Source organism: Notothenia coriiceps, unplaced genomic scaffold (assembly GCF_000735185.1).
Source record: "Notothenia coriiceps isolate Sejong01 unplaced genomic scaffold, NC01 NC01_scaffold00009658, whole genome shotgun sequence".
Taxonomy (NCBI): Eukaryota; Metazoa; Chordata; class Actinopteri; order Perciformes; family Nototheniidae; genus Notothenia; species Notothenia coriiceps.
The window spans coordinates 176,186-196,508 of NW_011342359.1; the positions used below are offsets into that span (position 1 = coordinate 176,186).

Consider the following 20,323-nt stretch of genomic DNA (forward strand, 5'->3'; position numbering starts at 1 on the left):
GAAAAGCTCTGGTTGGCTTTACATTTAATTCCCACTTGCTCTTGTCAAACTATTAATGACCATTTGTATCCGTCATGCCACAATAACCTTTGAATGCGGGTGTTTGACATTGTGCTGACAGCCAGAGCACTCACCTGATGAGAGGAGTGGAAACAGTAACATGAGTCCTTGCTCGCACTTACACCATGTCCTTTGTTCTGTTTGATTGAATTTCATTGGCTTCAATGGCTGTGCCCATTAAAACATACCATGGGAAAGAGTGGACTGGCATACTTTGTAAACTGTCACATACTGTGTGCTTTTAAAACAAATATTTGCTCACATTCAAATGAGTGCATCTCTTTTTGTTTTCCACATCCAGGATGGGTCTACAGGTGGACAGCCCAGACAGAAAAGATGATGCACTAAAATATGATCAGCAGGGAGAAGGAGAGGGTGGTGAAAGCCAAGCGGAAGCCTGCACCCGCACCCCGCCACCCATTAACAAAAAGAGGAAGAAAAACAAGAAGAGGTATTCTCCTACAACATCTCCTCCATTTCTACTGTTATTTACAGTTGCCGGTACCTCCAAGCAGACTGACAGTTTGGATGTTCTTACGTCTCCTCATCATTTGTTGAAAGGATGAGCCTGATGAAGTATTTGAAGGATCTTGCAGCAAAGCAGATGTCTGTCCCTCTTTCTATCTCTCTTCTCTTCCAGATGACTGTGGATCAACATCACCAACTGCAAATATGAAAGTGGTACGTTTCAATGGCTAAGTCATACATTTCTGTTATTCTGTTATTTTATGAAAGTATTAGTCCAAGCTATACATGGTTTGTACAAAGTCAGGAAATTGCTTGGTTTTAGCTGTAAAGTTTTAGTTATATGCTTGAATAAATTAAAATGTAGACCTTGGAAAATGTGTGATTTTTATTATTATCTGGTGTTTTATCTACACAACCAGCTTTGTACACCAACAATCTTTTGTTATTTTGAAAATAAAACAATCCTGTCGTCATATTGTAGAAGTAATGTGCCTCCGATCCCCCAACTGCAGTGTTGGAACTCACCAATGCTCATGAGGCGTACATAATAACTAACATATCATAAACTTTATTTGTATAGCAAAACATCTAGCACAAATTGTTTTACAATAAGGGAACATTTTTTTTTAGAGTGAAACAGGGATATATTCCAATCATTTCTGGAAAATGAGATGGATAATAAGTTATAACACACACTTGATCAAATAAGATGCCAAGTTACCATATTTACATCATGCACATATATACAACCATTCCTATATGTTATTTTAATGTATTTTTTATTTCAGTGTTGGGTATTTGAATTTTATCAAGACAAAAACTATCAATAATTTTGCCCCAAGTGCACTCTTTACAAATCCCTGCAGCCAGCTTCAAACAGCTGATGTAAAAACTGAAACCAGAAGAGTGTAAAACTATTTTATTTGGGTTTGTTGTTCGGGTGTCAACATACTTTTGGCCTTGTAAAATAATCCGTAGCTCATCTTGTAGAAGAAAATATTACAGAAATGGATTTAATGAATACACTCTCTGCTGGTGGTCTCAGTGCGGCGTGCTGCTCGCAGATACGGCCTCAGAGAGGCAGCGGAGGGGGACGACTGGACACTGTTCTGGACCGACTGCTCTGTGTCTCTAGACCGGGTTAAGGACATGAAGCGATACCAGGTATTCCACTGAACACCCACATTACGCCCATAATCCTTGAACCCTCATCAAACTGAATTGAACTGTGTGAATTCATCTGAAAATGAATTGTATGGGACTAGTCTCCTGCTCTGTCATATTGTAATAGCCTTACATGTAATTTAAATTATTCCGCTCAATATGCCTACACATGAATAAAAAATATAGATTTCCATTGAGATTATGAGATTGCTTTATTTTCTCATTGATCATGAAAGCCTTTCAGCTCAAGCAATCAATTTGTAATGTAATTGGGTAACTCAGTGCAGGAAGTATTCAGGAGGTTATGACCCTATGATTTATCTGGGAATGAATAAGTACTATTGGTTTATTTGGTCATATCTCACTTGTACAGTTTTGTACATAATCCTCACATAATTACCAGAGTACCTCCCCATTAAACATTGTTGTGTGTGTCTCTTGTGTCTTTGCAGAAAATAAACCATTTCCCAGGGATGAGTGAGATCTGCCGGAAAGATTTACTGGCAAGAAACATGAACCGTATGCTCAAGCTTTTCCCCAAAGACTACAATATCTTCCCCAGAACATGGTGCCTTCCTGCAGAGTCAGTTTGCACTTCCCACTGTGATATTGATCTTTTATTTCGTTTTTTTTGTGTGTCATAATATCTGGAAGCCCTGAGAGGAGAATGAAAAAACGAATTCTGGGGATTAGTTTTCTCTCACTTAACTTCCAAATTGTCTTCTTGTGTTTATTAGGATTTAAAGCATTAATGAGATTAACACTTGATACTTGTTCTGACCAAACTGTGAACCTGAAAATGAGCATAGTAGGGCCCCTTTAAGAACATGGAGTAGTGCTACACTACAGCCTCTGGTGGTAGACATATTTATTACAACAACATAAATGCCTTTATCATTTACTTGCCTCTTAAGGCTTCCTCACTTAATAAACTAACTCCTCATGTGATTTTACTTTGCAGTTACAGTGACTTCCAAGCTTACACCAGGGCCAAAAAAAGCAAGACGTATATCTGTAAGCCAGATACCGGTTGCCAAGGCAAAGGCATCATCATCACCAAGTCAAGTAAAGACATTCAACCTGGAGAACACATGATCTGCCAGGTTTACGTCTCCAAGGTGACGGCCTGTTATACAAAACATACACACAGAAACGCAAACGCATAGGGGTTGAAATTAACTTGTCTTTTTACATTCCCTCCTCAGCCTTACATAATCGACGGATTCAAGTTTGACTTGCGTATATACGTCCTGGTGACGTCATGTGACCCTTTCAGCATATTCATGTTCAAGGAGGGACTGACTCGCTTCTGCACCACCAAGTACAACGAACCAACACAAAGCAATGTGGTGAGAAATGTCTATAAATATTCTATACTCCATTGTTGACCAATCATAGGTTACATTTTCCTTTATTACCATGAGCACAAAAACGTTATTTTATTTTGTTTTAATCTTACATACAAGTCCAAAATGTTAAATGATCCGCTGCTGAAAGAAGTCCCCAAAAAGAAAGTACTTTTTCATGAAGTTTAAATAACTTTTTCTTATTTAGACATAGTTTATATTGAAGATAGTCTGAATCCTTGTGATTAAAAAAGTGCTTCGCAAACAAATACTTTTACAAAAAGATTACACTGAGACATGCACTAACATTCCAGTATATAACTCTTTTGGTTAAAAATAAAATACAATATTAGAGCACAGCAGATGCAACCTTTACAAACATTTTCCATTTACAATTATTATTAGTTATTAAATAATTATTTAATAACAGTAAACGCTAACCCTTTCATATATGAGCAAATTCTAATTTCCTTAAACGCATAATAACTTTAAAAATGTATTTTTATGTCTAGCAAAACCCAGTGAGATGCAGTTTTCACCATGGCAGATTTAGAAAAACAGAAAATGCTCACATTAGAGTTTAAAACCCTTTCTTAAAGAATGTTTTCATTATTATAATTCTTGCAGATCATTTTTCTCTCTAGCTTTCTCAGCCTGTAACTGTATATCCCAGTCTTTTGTGTGATGTATCTCTCTTCCCTTGTATTTCTCATGTTAGGAGGATGTGTGCATGCATCTCACCAACTACGCCATCAACAAGAACAGCGAAAACTTTGTGCGTGACGAGGACAAGGGCAGCAAACGGTGACACATTGACAATGCTTGTTGTGTCATAGTACTAACACTACTTACAATCTGCATATTTACTGCATGTTTGTTGTTTTTGCCCCTCCCCCAGTAAGCTTTCCACCCTGACAAAGCTCCTGGAGTCCATCAACTGCAACACAGACAAGATGTGGCACGACATTGAGGATGTGATCATAAAGACTCTGATCTCTGCTCATCCAATCCTAAAGCATAATTACCACACCTGCTTCCCGAACCACACCACGGGCAGCGCCTGCTTCGAGATCCTGGGTTTCGATGTTCTGCTGGACCACCGGCTCAGACCCTGGGTGCTGGAGGTGAGAGACCCTCTCTGACCTCTGCTTAAAAAGGCTTATTGTTGTGAACCACACCTTCAAACAACTGAGCCTGACTTCTGTCATCTATGAGTATAAAATAGTTCCAATATGAAACTATTCATAACCAGGTCTGTGGATTATCATCAGTAACTGCAGCATGCTGCAAATCACAAACAACTATTTAGATCAATAAAAAGCCTTAAAGGTATTAAGGTATTATTATAAGAGAACACATCTAAATCTATTTCAATGTATACTTTAGCAAAGAGGACATAATTAACATTTTAAGTAACAAAATGTTACCTTTAAAGTCTTTAGGGTTGAAATCATTATTATATACTATTTTACATTACATGTCATTTGTTAGACGCTTTTATCCAAAGTGACTTACATACGTTCAGTACTGTGGACAATCCCCACAGGAGCAATGCTGGCTGCAGTGGGACTCAAACTTACTATCCCCCTGATTCGAAGTCCAGCACACTATCCACTGAGCCACAGCCTCCCCCTTCTACAGTATAATCTAATTCCTTTAGCTCGACATTGATCATATTTATGTGTTAATTTAAGACCCAAGGCTCCTCCTTTTCTATCGGACTGCACCATTCTATTATCCATGTAAGGCCTTGTGCATCTTTTTATAAACATTTACCTAAAGTTTAGCCAATTATGAGATAAAGAACTATATTAATCCCAAAGGTGACGTGTTCAATCAAAACCAATACAATTCTACACTCTAAGTGTATGAGGAGTCATATTAACACTAATGCCTGATAGAATATCAATAAAAGCAATAATTGTATTAAATGAAGTAAACAAAACTTGAAAAAGAGTATTGCTGATTATATTTAACAGTAATAAAAATGAATATCATAATGAATACTTTTTTTTAAATTGAAAGTATATGTCCCTAGCTGCACATCATGAGTTTATATTAAAGTTAAAGGGGTTCAAATCTTACCCAGAAAATCCCCAATGTGAATAGACATCTTACTCGATCAGTACATTTTGTATTCCAGGTGAATCACTCCCCAAGTTTTACCACCGACTCGCAGCTGGACCGCGAGGTGAAGGACGCGCTACTCTACGACACGCTGGTTCTCATCAACCTGGGTGCCTGCGACCGCCGCAAGATCACCAAAGAGGAGCGGCGCAGGGTGAAGGACAGGCTGCAGCAAAACAGCACCAGAGAGGCCAGGTAGAGTTCTGTCAGTCTCAAGTGATGTGTTATTTCCCCAAGGTCAGGCACCCGTCGGTGACTGCTATCGTGTGTGTGCAGGTCGGAGGAGATGCGACAGTGCCAGGCAGCCACGGTGGAGCAGATGGAGAGGTACGAGGCCAAACACCTGGGAGGCTTCAAGAGGATCTACCCCAGAGAAGGAGGGGAGAAATACGACAAGTACTTCAAACACAGCAGCTCGCTCTTCCAGGAGACCGCAGCCTCCAAGGCCAGAGAGGAGTGTGCCAGGTACCTGCAGACGCAAACTTAGTGAAGAGCCGTTAGTGATGCACTTACAGTAGAGGCAGTAAGAGGAAAAGATGGTCTATTGTAGGAAAGTGAAAAAGTGTAATCTGCTCGCTTTGTGCACAAATGAAGACAAACATTTAAACCTGCAGCTTTACTGAAGTTAAAGGAGGGTTGTGCCTCATTACTACACAAGTGATAGCAGGTGTTCTTAAATTCAACCTGCTACTGAAATTATGAGATAATAATTTAGTTAATGAGTTGATCAACAAAAAAATACAAGTAGTGAGAAGAAATAAGTGTTTGTGTTAGTGACGGCCCACCCAGCCCATTCAAATGTGTTGTCTAGCTCACAAGAAAAATGCATCCAGAGGAGGAACTTTGATTGGCAGAGGGGAGGCATTCAACTGATGGCCTCTACTGAAGTTATATTTGGTGGGGCTTTGATCTTGTTTTTGTTATTCATTATTATTTTGTTCTTATTTTTAGGTTCAGAAAAGGGGATATAATTGCAGTGAATAATATCATAAAAATCCATTCGACTTAAAGCCAAATAGGGATGCTAAGGTTTCTGTGTATTATGTGTTTAGGCAACAACTGCAAGAGCTGCGTCTGAAGCAGGAGCAGAGGGACAGAGACCAGAGGGGGGGCAGGAGGAGAGACCTGCAGGGGGAGACTGCGGGGGAGACAGTCAGACCCCGAAGAGAACAACCCCCCGACTCCAACAGTGACTGTGACCTGCAGCCAGTGAGGCGCTCCTATCATGTGAGATGCAGCGTCCACATGTCGCCACAAGAGGGAGTCAAACAGCATCTGTCTCATGATGATGAATGCTTCACATACTGGCTGACCCCTGAGAGGAAATAGACTCTTACCCAATTTAAATTAGCCACAATAATACTACTGAAGATAATTCCTATTGGACGTCTCATTTCAAATCCAAATATCTTTTATTGTGAAAACAAACAGTGTTATCAGGGGTATTCAGTGACAGTAATTGCTAATATATTGTAAATGCACACATATACAGTAAGGCAATCAAAACAAATTGAATCAAATGTCTCCCTGCAGTTCCCTCAGTCCAGTGCGTCAGTGGATCTTGAAGCTGCAGAAGGCCAAGAAGAGGAGGAGGATGAGGAGGAGGAAGACCCGGAGGAGCAGGAGCGAGTCGGCGCGCTGCTCCAGAGGAAGAAATTGCTCCATGATCTCGGGGTGGTGGACCAGATCGGCCAGCTGCTGCAGGGCCGGGGGGACACAGGGGGGGTCCCACAGGACGCCTCTACCCAGCCGCAGATTAGACAGCCTCATCAGAGACAACACGCCAAGGTACTGTGTATGTGTGTCGTATAGAGCCAAAGTGAACACAGCAATAACTAAGAATGAAGGCCTTGTATGGTCTCAAATTTCAGTTTGATTACAATGATTGTGTTGACTTTAGCTTCTAGTCCCTTCACTGTTTTTCTTTTATTCCAGTTGGAGTCTTTGATGCAGTTTCCTTTAAGAACAAAGCAGCAGCTCTGCACGCAGGTCTCACGGCAGGTAAAGAGACACGGGACACACCAATCCAATCAAAAATAATCCAATATAATGTGAGGGCTCCAACAACTCCATTTATTTGTTCAGATTAAGTTTAAGGGTTTTAATTTTTCTGGATAAAGCATTAATACTATACAATAGAATAGTATAACAAAATAAGAATAGTGAGAAAAAAACATTCACAAGGATTTTGGTTTGCTTGTTTTGTCCTACCAACATTACAAAGGATTAAAATATATTTGTTATACTCTGGAAAACCTTTAAATACTCACATTTGAGGAGCTGAAATAAGAGAATATTGCTTGAAAAAGTAAAAAAATAAGTGGATTTACTGTCTTTCAATCAAATAATTTGAAAAAAAAGACTTGTAACATTATATTAATCAAGTTTTGCACAGGATTATGATTTCAAAGATAACTGTTTTTTCTCCCAGAGGACATATTGCTGGCTTTAAATGACATTTCAAATCTAATTTGAATGAACCAGGGGGTTCTACAGTTGCTTTATAACTGTGGAAACTCTTTGAACAGACAAACAGCAGTCAAATCATAATATTAACAAATAATCTTCAGTGGAGAATAAACGTATTAAGATTTTGGCTCATTGTCAGTGATTGTATAACACTCTGTTCAAATGAAAGCCCTTGAGGTGAATATCATTGATAATGTCAGCTCTAATGAAACATCATCATGGAGCAGGATTAAAATGACATCATATCTGGGCTGTTTAGCAGAACCTGCACTCCCACATGACTCAGCAGCGCCTGCTCAGGCCCGCATGCATGGAGTCTGAGCCGGGGAGCCAGCACAGAGGAGAGGAGGAGATGCAGCGGAGCCTCAGCGCCCAGCGGACACTCTGGCCAGGTAAACACACCTCCACGCGCTTTATGCACTCTGCAACACAGCACGTACTTCAGAACTTTGGATGTGTAGTATCACAAGCTGCTCTGGGCTTTTTTCTCAGTGACACTGTCAATATGTAGCATTTGATTTGCCAATTTGTTGTCTAGATTCTTTCTGCAATTCCTAAAAACATCCTAAATCATGTGTGTTCCACTATAATCTCAAAATAAAAGACCGAAACTCCCTGAAAAGTGAGAAGAATATGATTTATTATCACAAATGTTCCATCAGAGACAGCTTTTCATACCTGCCATTTTTCTTCTTTATTGTCTCCATCATATTCGTTGAATATGAACAAACCCAATTACAATAATACGTTTGAATCATATATGTTCATTCATATTGTCTGTTTGTGTACAGTACAGTTGCATTCATTTTAAAATCACAAACATTATTAAAAACACAATTAAAAGCATTGTATAGGATTTTATCATTGCAATTCAAAACATTGTTTATATTTCTGGCATTTTGGATTATGGATATCTGTTATCTGGATATTGATATTCTTTCATTTTGATATTTATGGATGTTTTATATTTGCACCCTTTCCTTATTGGTACCTCAACTGCTTCACAAGCATATCCCTCGGGGTGAATACAATTCTATCTTTCCTTCAGTGTTGGGATGTAACCATATTTACTCAAGTCTTTTGCTGAAGTACAATTTGAAGTTGCCTGTTCTTTACTTGAGTAATTCCATCTATTTTGCTTTACTACATTTTTGAGGGCAAATATTTGATTAATTACTCAACTATATATTTGATAGCTTTAGTAACTTTGCATATTATGGTAATTAATAAACAATGTAAATCCAATAATAAGAGATTATATTTAATATAATAATGTATAATTACAATTATTATCTGAATAAAATAATATTATTATTTGTGAACACATTGAAATGCAGTTCAGCATTAATATCTTGTACATACTATATATTGTATTATGATGTTCACATTTCTACTTTAACCTATGCTTATATAAATGTGTATTTTATTTTATTGGACATTTTACTTTTACTTCTTATTTTTGTATAAATATCGTTATTTTATTTTAAATGTCTATTACACATTCTTACTCTAACATTTTATGTGTATGTATGTGTTTTTCTAAAATGGCGCAACTGTCACAAAACCCCTTTCCCCCCAGGATACATAAAGTATTTCGATTCTGAATGCATGAATATAAATCCTATAAATGATAAAGATTACAAAATGTGTATGCCTCTGAAATGGGTCTGTATGAAAACTTTCAAATATGATTCTAAAAGTCTAATTTTGACTTTAACTGATTTTGAATGCAGGATGTTTGCAGAGTTTTTTCACCCTTTGGTATTTACTTCAACCTTAAACATCTGTACACTTCCCCTCCCCTTTTTCATCTTTTCATTAAAACAAACACACTTAAACTCCACACCTGATATTCCCAGTGAGTCAGACCTCCTCTGTGTTTCCTCCTCAGCGGGGGGCTCTCTCTCTGGGAGGCAGGACTACAGGAGCAGCTCCCCCACTTGCTCGCGGTCCCGTCCCAGCGTCCCCATCATAAACCACCACGTCCCCAAAGCCGCCCTGCGCTGCTCCTACGTGTCCCACGACCCCTCCGCCCTGCAGAGCCTGCTCGTCATTTCCACCCGGGCCCCCTTGGTCAGGAGGCCTGGCTTCTCTCACATGGTCCGCAAATCCTCGCGCATAGCCCCCCCCCAGCAGGAGCACGGTAAAGGGCAGTGAGGGGAACCACAGCAACCTGCAGTGGGATGTAAAGTTCTGCAGAGGAGGAGTGGAGGTAGAGAAACTGTGAAACACATTGATACTTTATAGATTTGATATCTGGACTCCTGCAGTTTACTCTGCTTGCCACTCAATAAGCTCCTGCACTGCAGACAACACCATTATGGCTTTTTCACTTTTTCTACCCACTGTGTGTGCTCACATATGTGTAACATTTTGCTCCGGGGATGAATTTATCTCAAATAAACCTGACCTACAGTGCCAAAATAAAAGCAGACAAGCCTGATTTAACAGCATGTGTCATCCAAATCCTCTGGAAAAATGGACCAGAATCTAATAAAGTCAGTAGTTATAGGGGTTGATGAGCATGAATGTGCTTAATGAAACCAAATGGATATTATAAACACCACTAAAACCATATCTCAAGATTAACTGAGGGATATAAAAAAATTAAGGCCTTCTGCTCTTTTCTCAAGGACATTTTTCATGAGCAGTCAAGTTTAGATTTTTTTTGCACTATTGGTTAACAAAATATTTGATCTTTTTTTATATATTTTTATAAATCACCTTCTTGTTTAATTCAATTTTCCGAGAAATAGATTCCAGTGATTTTATAATGTTTTATGGTTGCATATTTAAATATAATACATGCCTATTTTTATTATTTTTTCGGACATCTTTCAGTTTTGCTACAAAGTGACTTATTAATCGAAAAGGAGTGGGTTTCATCTCGAAGTGAGAGTTGAAGAGGCCATAAGGTTTTACAGCATCCGGTTCCTTTTGTTTGGTCGCAGCCTGAAGACAGAAACAAACAAAAAAGACGAAATTATCCAACAACACTGTGAGAAACGTTTTCCTATAAGTAAAGATTATCTTAATAGCTCAGAAAATATAGATCGACAGTAATGTGTGCAGAAATATTATTATTATATGTCGAATTGGTATCTTGCATTATATAAAGTTTTACATGTCCAACCTCGCGCCTAAAAAAGGCCCATTTATCGACTAATTTGGATCGAAAGAGTTTTAATAAAATATATTTTAGCAAGCATGGCCCCTCCGAGGACTTGGTTTTCATTTTTGAACTTTTACAATTTTTCGAAAGCTAATGATTTGAAAGGCCTAATCAGATTTATTCATTATTCTAACTTTTAGGAATGAATATTAAAGATCAGAAGATAAACATGACAAGCTTTTGTTTTTGGAAATAATTACACGTTTCAAAGCAAATTTTTGTTGATCGTATTTTTATCCGGGATTATGACATTTTAAAGAAAATAAAGTGACTTTGTCTCAGTTTGTGTGTCTTGGAGGCCAGGGGAGGATGAATGTGTTGCATTTCAGGAATTTATGGTTTTATTGCGTCTATAAATGTCGGAAATCCTGGTTGTTTGTGGAAAATTACCAGATGCCAACTGAAAAAGGCCATTTCAAACAATCCAAAAACGGAAATAACACACTAGAAAAAAAAGAATTGCGTTTAAAGAATTAATTTGGCTTTCCTGTTCATTTCGCCCTGATAATCTTGATAGAAAAGTTGGCTAATGTGCCGCCTAAAGTTTTTGTGACCTTAAAATCCCCCTCAGGATTCCAATCAGTCGAACTCTATTTCCATATGTGGCCTGAATGGTCAATTTCAAACTGTTCTGCAGCGACTGGAGGAAAATCCTCTATTTTGAGATTTCACAATAGCCTTTAATGCAAAAATAGCTTTATCCTGAAACCATTTTAAACAAGCAGGAAATAAGATCTGAGTTTGAGGCGTAAAATGACGCACCTCTCGTAATGAAGGTGAAACAAATGCAAAGAAAGCGGCCTTATGTAGCCTATAAGCTTTAATATATTGGCAAATGTACGCCAAAATAGTATATTATACTCTGATGTAAGTCTTTAAACAAGCAGATAACACTACAGTTGTTATTTTAGGAGAATTCAAAGCTGTACAGACCTTTTTAGTCAGAAACCAGAAGCTCGAACACATCAGAACAAATCTCCACCTCTCTTAAACCTTCACATTTCCACATATTTACACTTTCCCTTGTAATCCTGCATCCAATCCCAACATGTCCGGCCTTGGAGAAAATAAAGATGGCGATGAGAAAGCATGTCTGAAGCACAAAAACGGCTGCTGTTTATGAAAATTTACAACTTTGCCTTGGAAGTTTACGACGCGCCTGGCTCGGGGATTGGTCGCTGGCGGTCATGTGGACAGCAGAATGGGAACTTATTTCCCATGAGGTTATATTGCAGCTGCTGTTTTCCACCGCTCATTCACTTAACACTAGTAACACAACCTTTTTCTTGGCTCTTTGTTTATGCTACACGCGTACGCAGTTTTGTTGTGAGACGTGCGTATTTTTACCAAAAATTGACGGAAGGAGCTATGTGCGCCATGTTAATGTGGCTGTAGCCTATACTTGTGTAGCTACAGTATATGGTCGGGGGGAAATGAGGGATCATCACAGCCCTGGATGGTGGGATTATTTCCATGAAATCACTTGAACAAAGTAGGGGATTCGTGGGGGAAAATACTTGAGAGGAGGAGAGAGGAGTTTTGCGCGGAGTGGCAGCCACACTGGAAATGATGGATTATCAACAAAGGTAAGGGCACCATGTTTCTAATATGCCAGCGATTATCTCCACACAAGTGCGCCGCTGCTGCTCTGTTGTGGCTGGACTGTCACTGTAGGCCTGCTGTTTATATTACTGCAAATGGGAAGATCAGTCTTTAAGAAATGGCAATTATCCAAAAGAATCTTCTTCGGTGCTTCCGTACGCTGTGTGGTATTCACAACCAGTTGCTGATCTGGCTGTGTAACCCGTTACATGCTGGAGCCAGAGCGATATTTGTGCGATAAAATGTGTGCAAATAAACCTGCATGTTGCAAATGTGAGGCCTTTTGAAGATTTAAAATGTTATATAATCAGGAGTGGCTTCTGTAAAACAGACAGGCTTGACTTTGATGATGGTGGTGGCGATGATGATGGTGATGATGGTCATATAGGCCCTGTATGATACCGCCGATTCACGCTTTTCTTAAAAATCTGCTTTATCTATCCACGCTTTACTCGCCTAGAAGAATTACTCCTATTTTATGTCATTTTATATTGCCTTCTTTTATTGCTATATTTTGAAAACAGTGGTAGAAGTGGATATTTCGCTGCCGAATCTAGCTGTTTCGCCTCTTTTTATCTAAATACCGTATCATTTTGGACTTCTATTTGCTCTTTAGAGGCCAATTTGTCATTTTGCATGAATTTATGAACAATAATGAGCATTTTAAACATTGAATCTGATTTCCGGCGCCTCTGCAGCCCTTCTCTGTGTTGTCGTGTTTGATCCTGCAGTTTAATGAGAGCTTATATAACGCCATGTGATCCTGTAGAAATATATGACTGCATGTGTGTCTTTCTGACAGAGCAGTTGTATAATTAGTGGGTGTGTTTTTTGTTTGTTTTTTTGTTTATTTGCCCAATTGCAGCAGCTGTCAGGCTGCGGCCTGTGGAGAGGCGTTCACTGACTGTAGCCAAATAATGATATTATTTAATTTAAACATTAAAATCCCAAATGATTTATAAATGGATATTATCAAAAATAAAACAAACATCAGCAGCGTTCTGCATCTAAAGCAACAGCAGAGTGAAAATCAGGATTGTTAATGAGCTAATATGCATCAAATATTTATTTTTCTTCCTAATGAATTCAAAATAATGAAAAACAATAAAGAGTCACATTATTCCAGCAACACAGTGCTTTTTTTCGTTATTTTCAATGATGTATTATTTAATAGGGTGTGTTTTATCAAAGCTAAAGCTATGTAAAAATCAGGAAATTATCTTTATGAATTAGGAAAAAATCATAAATGTAAATTATAACAACTTTAACAAATTCACAAATGTGTTTTTAAAGGAAGGACTGTAAACTCTTCTTATTAAGAAGGCCATAATAAGGCTTTAACAGCAGAACACACCACTAAATATGAAGGTTATTAATAATAATAAGCAAGTAATATTACTTAATTGATCAATAATGAGGATACCATTGTAAACAGCTACTAAAAGTAACGTTAATAACATAATACAAATGATATTAATAATAATACACTTAAAGTAACTAGGCCTAATTGATTTTCTTAACTATTTGTAAACACATCTATTAATTGGAACTTAATCATCACCCAGGCTGAATTCTCACATTTATACTCACACAGTTTAAGAAATAAATGAGAAACTAGTTCCCACTTGATCACGGTGGGTGAAGATGATGATGACGATGAAGGTGATGATGATCAGTGTGCAAACGCGTGTCCTCCCTCGTGTCCTCTGCACGTCTGCGTGGACTTCAGTCACAGCTGGTGTTGAATCAGAAATCAGGAAGAGCTCACACCTTTTTTTTAATGAGTGAAAAAACAAACATTATTGACGCACTATTTTTGTCTTTGCATCATTTGGATTAATTCACACGGATTATTGTGAAATGTGGCTGCTGCCTTAAGGATACAGTGTTTGATTGGTTTATTAATTATTAAATCATTTAACAAGATGGAAGTGAATGTTAGAGGAAGAGGAGGAGAGAGCCAGTCATTTGTGCGCAAATATAAATAATGCGCAAAGTAATTTTTTTTTGCATTGTGTTTGTGTGCGTGCAAGAGAGAAAGGGGGAGTTTTTACACGCGTGCTAGTTTATAATAGAGTGGAGTCCATCTGCTTTATCGGGCTTTATTTGCATAAAACGAAAAGTTATTCCACTAATTGTTCAAAATGTAGCATGTTTTTTTAAAGTGTATTTCTATGAGCTGCTTCTCTGTGTGCGTGAGCGTGCGTAAAGACAGATAGGCTCGAGCGCTTCATTTCGATTCATCGGGGACCCCTGCGCGCAACAAGAGCCCCCCATGGGTGCAATAGTGCAAACACAGACGGCGGTGATTGGCCAGCGGTTGATCAGATGGTACACTTCCCCTCTGTATTCAGTGGCACCTCACAACCCCCCCTTTCAGCAAAAACCAAATCTCGGATAAAGTAATGGCAAAACCACTTGGACTATAAAAGACAACAAATCATATTCCTCCGGAGTATATACACCCCGTTGTCCACCCAATGAGTTCCTATTTTGTTAACTCAACTTTTCCCGTGTCTCTGCCGGGAGGACAGGACTCTCTCCTGGGTCAGATACCGTTATATTCCTCGGGATACACCGATCAGTTAAGACACTACTCCAACGCGGCCACATATGGAGCAGCCAACATGCAGGAGAAGGTTTACCCGGCTTCCTACTACCAGCAGACGGGCGCAGCTGCCGCGGCCATCTACGGGAGGGCCGGCGGCGGAGCGCCCTGCGACTACAACCCGGTCGGGACTTTCTACAAGGACGCGGATGGCTCGTGCGCTTTCTCGAGTCACCGCGACGACCAGCCGCTGTTTGTCACGCAGGAGCAGCGCAAAGTGGATTGCTCGGAGCACACTGTCAGCATGAGCGGCAGCAGCATCGACGACAAGTCCTCCACCCTCATCTACCCGTGGATGCAGAGGATGAACGCCTGCTCCGCCGGTGAGTACAAACTCTGTTGTTGACACGCAGCCTGGAGGTAAAAGCTCTCCGCGTGATGGAGCGAGCATCCCGAGCCGCACAAAGTCACCTGTCAGCTGTATGCGAGCTCCAAGCTCACGCTAATATGTAATCAACTTAGAAACATCAAATAATTACGCCATTACTGAGCCCAAAGTGATATTATTGTGATTGCGCACGGATCTTTGTGCGCCTTCAGGGCTTTGGCTGCTACATCATCATCACATACATACACTACGGCACGCGCACACACACGCACGTCCACACAGACTTGGCCTACACAAGCGGAGCTCCAACTTAAAGCTAAGTGTCACATGGCATCTTCGGAATGGGCCTTTTTTCATTTTTAGAGGGATACTAAATATCGCAGAAACACTTCTAGCAGCGATTAAATGTCCAATACAAAAATTAAGAGTACATCTAAAAAATAAAACGTGACGTTTTATGCGTGTTGTTCCTCACTGCGCAGTTTCACTCTGACTGTACATCCTTACTGTAATTTTATAGACCAATACACTGCTGCAGTAAGGGAGAAAATACACCGTCAGGGCACTTTTACGCACAACGCAGTTCACACAATAAAGGCTACAACCCAGAGTAGCTTATATAGTGATGACATCATTTAGGTTATTTTAAAGTAAAACATTTGTAAATATCATTTTAAAGCCTCTATAAAGCGTCTTATGTGTATTATTAAGACGTGTTATGTTAAAATATAGTTATTATATTTGTGTAAAGGAATATAATCCTTTGAGTTCTCTCTGCGTTACATCATGTGATCTTGGTAAAATGTAGTGGGCTGTTTGTAGGAGAAAATTTAAAAAATCCTACAATAAAGTAAAGTTAATTATTTATTTTATATTTTCCCACTAATTTCACAACAAACTATTATATTTCAATGTTAAAAGCCTGTTGTTTTGAGTTGAAATACACCAAATATCTGAAATACCACTTTATTGTATTCTTTCAGACACACCACTACAGATTTCAGCATTCTCAGGTAGATGTCTCTCCTATACTTTCGAAATTCACTTAAAGCAGACGTTTCATAATTAATTCATGATTTTATTCCATTATTTTTGTCTTCCAGGTCCATTTGGCAACAGTGGCCGCAGGGGCCGACAGACCTACACCCGCTACCAGACTCTGGAGCTGGAGAAGGAGTTCCACTTTAACCGCTACCTGACCAGGAGGCGCCGGATAGAGATCTCCCACGCCCTGTGTCTGACGGAGAGACAGATCAAAATCTGGTTTCAGAACCGCAGGATGAAGTGGAAAAAGGAGAACAAACTCCTGAACCCCTCAAAGACACCCGAGGAGGAGGAACAGGCGGAGAAGAAGAGCTAAAGGACACCCTCCTACAAATAAAAATGTATTTCTTTGTAGATAAAGTGCTGCAAATCCCATGTTAGAGACGTGTAGGGTGATAGACTGTATTTCAGTTTCTGCACGGTGATAATGTCTGCATTAGGTTGCCATCAGGTCCTCCTCTGTTTGTCCTTGTGCTCGTGTTTATTTAGGGGACTATTCAAAACCCGCCAAAATGTAAATACTTTTTTAGTGTTTTAGTTTTTGACAATGTTGTTACCTCATTATCGTAGGCCTACTGAGTTTTATTATTATTTGTATGACATTAAAAGAAGCTTTGGTCCTTCATTGTACATCTTGTGGTGTTAGTTGTCCTATAATAATAATAATAATAATAATACTTCTAATAATAATAATAGTCTTGCTGTTTACAGCTGTGCCATCAACACTTAACATTTGTACAGATACAAAAAAATGTTACATGTTATTTATTGTCGTTCACCTTGTGGTCAATGCACATCTGGATATTGTGTGCAATATTTTGTTTAGGAAATTGTACATAGAAATAAAGGCTTTTTGATGTATATTGGAAAATCTTGTGGCGTCATTTATACATATGGAAAACGACACTTATTGTTATTATAACTAGAAAGGCATGGCATTGTTATTATCGGGCGCTTAACTGCTCCTGTAGTCACAATAAGCTATAACATAAGCCCTCATGTACACATAAAACCTGCGTAAAGATTAAAATAATTTCCAGTTTGACACTCTCTACGGCCGTGTGGCTGATAAGTCTTTGTTATGTGTTACCTGAGCCTTTTGTGGCCTATATTATGAGCGCGTTACATAAATGATGGATGACTTTAGGGCCTGACAGCGCGTCCTGGTGGAGTGATACCTCCTCTGTCCGCAAGATGGCGCTCTCTGCCTGCGCGGCTCTCGGGGCGCAGCGGGGAGGCACCATTGACTGGAGCCTAACGACCATTATTTCGTCATCATTTGTAACCATGGAGCATGAATTACCTCTTGAAGTCATCAGTGAGGATTTACGACTGGTCAACAAAGGCACGTGATTCCCGAACGCTCTCCCATATTTGGCCGCATACCTGGCAAAGTACAGTAGGGCTTCATTGCTTATAATTCATGATTGCATCCATAAATCGTGCAAGCACACAGGATTATAGCGACAAAGATCTACAAATCGAGGCTTTAAAAATCCAAGCAAATGAGCTCTTACTTTGTAAACTCGTTCTCAGGGCGCTATCCAAATGGCTCCGACTATCAGTTACTAAATTATGGGACTAACGGCGCTGTGAACGGCTCCTTCAGAGACCCTGGCACCATGCACTCCGGGTCTTTCGGCTACAACTACAATGGCATGGACCTAACCGTGAACCGCACCAACAACGGCGGCCACTTCGGTGCGGTGAGAGAGGATGCCCGGGGATTCGAGCCGGACGCCCGCTACAGACAGACTCCCAACTGCTCGCTCTCGTCTCCAGATCCGGTGCCGCCGTCGTGCGCCACGGCCAGCCGGGAGCAGCTGGAACTAAAAAGCCCCTCTCCTCCATCTGACCGGAGCTCGACCTCCAGCGGTAACAACCTCAACAAAAACAACAACGCTCATTTCACGGAGATAGAGGACGCCACGGTCGCTTCTGAGACCGAGGAGGGCGCGCACAGCAGCGGGGGCTCCAGCTCGGCTCCTCGGGCGCAGCAGCACCAGGACCCCAACGCCACCTCTTCCACTCCCACGTCAAATGATTGCCAATCCCCACAAATATTCCCCTGGATGAGGAAACTGCACATAAACCATGGTAATTTTTTACTGCCTCTAAATAATATTTAGTTTGGAAGGTTGTCACGCTGATCGTAAATCTGTCAAGTGTTGCATGAGTGAGCTGGTTGGTGTGGATGATTGAGAAAAGGACAGTATTTGTAACACGGGGGTGCAGGTATGAGAGAGGATGTTCAAATGTGTGCAGGCTGCTCTTTTGACATAAGAAATGCACAGTTAAGTGTGTAAAGTGTCGTGTTGGTTGCATGCTTCCTCTGCATCATCCCATCTTGTGACCCTTCTGTGCATCCTCATGGTGAAGCCACATTTAAAGACCCTCTGTTGTTGTTGCAGTGCAGTTGCTAACTGTGTGGCTTTTCTGTAAAAATTGTAGATATGACTGGACCGGATGGGAAAAGGGCCCGAACCGCGTACACCCGGTACCAGACGCTAGAGCTGGAGAAAGAGTTTCACTTCAATAGGTACCTAACCAGGCGGCGGAGGATAGAGATAGCCCACGCCCTGTGTCTTTCCGAAAGACAGATCAAAATATGGTTTCAGAACCGCAGGATGAAGTGGAAGAAGGACAATAAACTGAAAAGCATGAGTCTGGTGACAGGAGGCAGCGCCTTCCACAACTGAATAACTTTTTTGGGGGGAAGGTAAAACAAAAAATAATTATAATAATAATAATTCAGAAAAAATAAATGATAAAAAAAGAATCCATGAGTACTGTAAAGCTATTTGGAAGCGCAGCACCTTTCAGCATGCTATTGTGATAGAAAAATAAGTATCCTGTGGTCTTTAAAAAATGCCATTTTTAGTTCTTTTGTTGTACTATGATATAGCTTAGATGTGGAAAATAAGATGTAAATATTATTGGGGGTATTAATTGTCTCTCTGTCTCTCTTTCTATCTATCATTCCCTCCCTCCTCACTCTTTCTTGAAGGTGTTTCAACTTGAGCTCTTTATTGTGACTTCTTGACGGTCTAACAGGAGTAAATTCATTGTACAGTTAAAAAAAAAAAGAAGTTTCCAAACCATATGCTGCTCTTCATTGAATGTAAACCTAATGTATTCCGGGGCCATTCAAAGCGCTTTAGTGTACGTTTTACTGCTATTTTTGATCTTGTGGCCAACATCCATTCAAGCCAATTGTGTAGCTTTAGGAATATTTTGTGCAACGCTTATTGTTGTTATTATTATTATTATTATTATTATTATTGTTTAGGATAATTATTGAGCAATGCAAATGTATTCAACCTGTCAATGTGATCAATTTTTTGTGCAAAGGGTTATTCTGTGGATAGGCAAGTGATGTAAGCTTTTTTCGCCAATAAGCTTTTTGTATTTGTAAGTGAACTCATAGCGCTTGGAAATAAACGTTTCTCAATTCAAATTGCTTGTCTAGACTTTATTATCAATTAGAATAAAAACACATGTAAGTCACACCATTTTTTGTTTTTTAAGCAGCTGCGTAACAACTTTTTCTGACCCGAATTTAACTTAATGATTAACTTGTGAGAATTATAAATGTGTCACACGAACAATACACATTTTAGAGGAGATTTTGTCTCTTTGTAGCACACACCAAGTGACACAAAAACTTAAATATCTAACTTTTTTCAAACTTACCTCCTCTGACTCTTCTGCAGCGAGATGCGTGTTTGCCATGTGGGGAATATGCTGCTGATAAAATCCCCCAAAAGCTTTGGTTTACAGGCATATAGGCCAGGCTGAAGTTGGTAAAAATCCCCCTTACCAAAGATTGTATAGACCTATATTACTTACAGACTGTGAAAAGTCACGTGAGGTCCATAAAGTTGGTTTTATGGTTTTGGGGAGTAGACAATGTACTATATAATTCACAACCTTGA

The 20,323-nt window shown here is 39.6% G+C and overlaps 3 protein-coding genes across 4 annotated transcripts; all 3 read left to right on the forward strand.

Moving 5' to 3' along the window:
- The first annotated feature begins 362 nt into the window (after positions 1 to 362).
- On the forward strand, positions 363 to 10,378 carry ttll6 (tubulin tyrosine ligase-like family, member 6). Its single transcript, XM_010771168.1, has 15 exons — positions 363 to 511; positions 707 to 741; positions 1,574 to 1,692; positions 2,145 to 2,275; positions 2,654 to 2,810; positions 2,898 to 3,041; positions 3,757 to 3,842; positions 3,937 to 4,162; positions 5,182 to 5,360; positions 5,442 to 5,630; positions 6,218 to 6,392; positions 6,699 to 6,953; positions 7,101 to 7,166; positions 7,894 to 8,026; positions 9,526 to 10,378. Exons 1-15 carry the CDS (start codon positions 363 to 365, stop codon positions 9,789 to 9,791), a joined length of 2,310 nt encoding a protein of 769 aa, XP_010769470.1. The 3' UTR covers positions 9,792 to 10,378.
- Positions 10,379 to 11,752: 1,374 nt separating this feature from the next.
- Positions 11,753 to 17,229, forward strand: hoxb6b (homeobox B6b). Of its 2 annotated transcripts, XM_010771139.1 has the most exons (4): positions 11,753 to 12,392; positions 14,943 to 15,339; positions 16,328 to 16,357; positions 16,448 to 17,229. In XM_010771139.1, the coding sequence occupies exons 2-4, from the start codon at positions 15,036 to 15,038 to the stop codon at positions 16,702 to 16,704; spliced, it is 591 nt and encodes a 196-aa protein (XP_010769441.1). In that variant the 5' UTR covers positions 11,753 to 12,392; positions 14,943 to 15,035; the 3' UTR covers positions 16,705 to 17,229. The 2 variants fall into 2 exon arrangements, with proteins under 2 accessions (XP_010769441.1, XP_010769440.1); XM_010771138.1 differs by lacking the exon at positions 11,753 to 12,392 and having other exon boundaries at positions 14,705 to 15,339.
- Positions 17,230 to 17,893: 664 nt separating this feature from the next.
- hoxb5b (homeobox B5b) lies at positions 17,894 to 19,445 on the forward strand. The gene is made up of 3 exons (XM_010771140.1): positions 17,894 to 18,485; positions 18,840 to 19,107; positions 19,396 to 19,445. The coding sequence occupies exons 1-2, from the start codon at positions 17,894 to 17,896 to the stop codon at positions 19,085 to 19,087; spliced, it is 840 nt and encodes a 279-aa protein (XP_010769442.1). The 3' UTR covers positions 19,088 to 19,107; positions 19,396 to 19,445.
- The last annotated feature ends 878 nt before the right edge of the window (positions 19,446 to 20,323 follow it).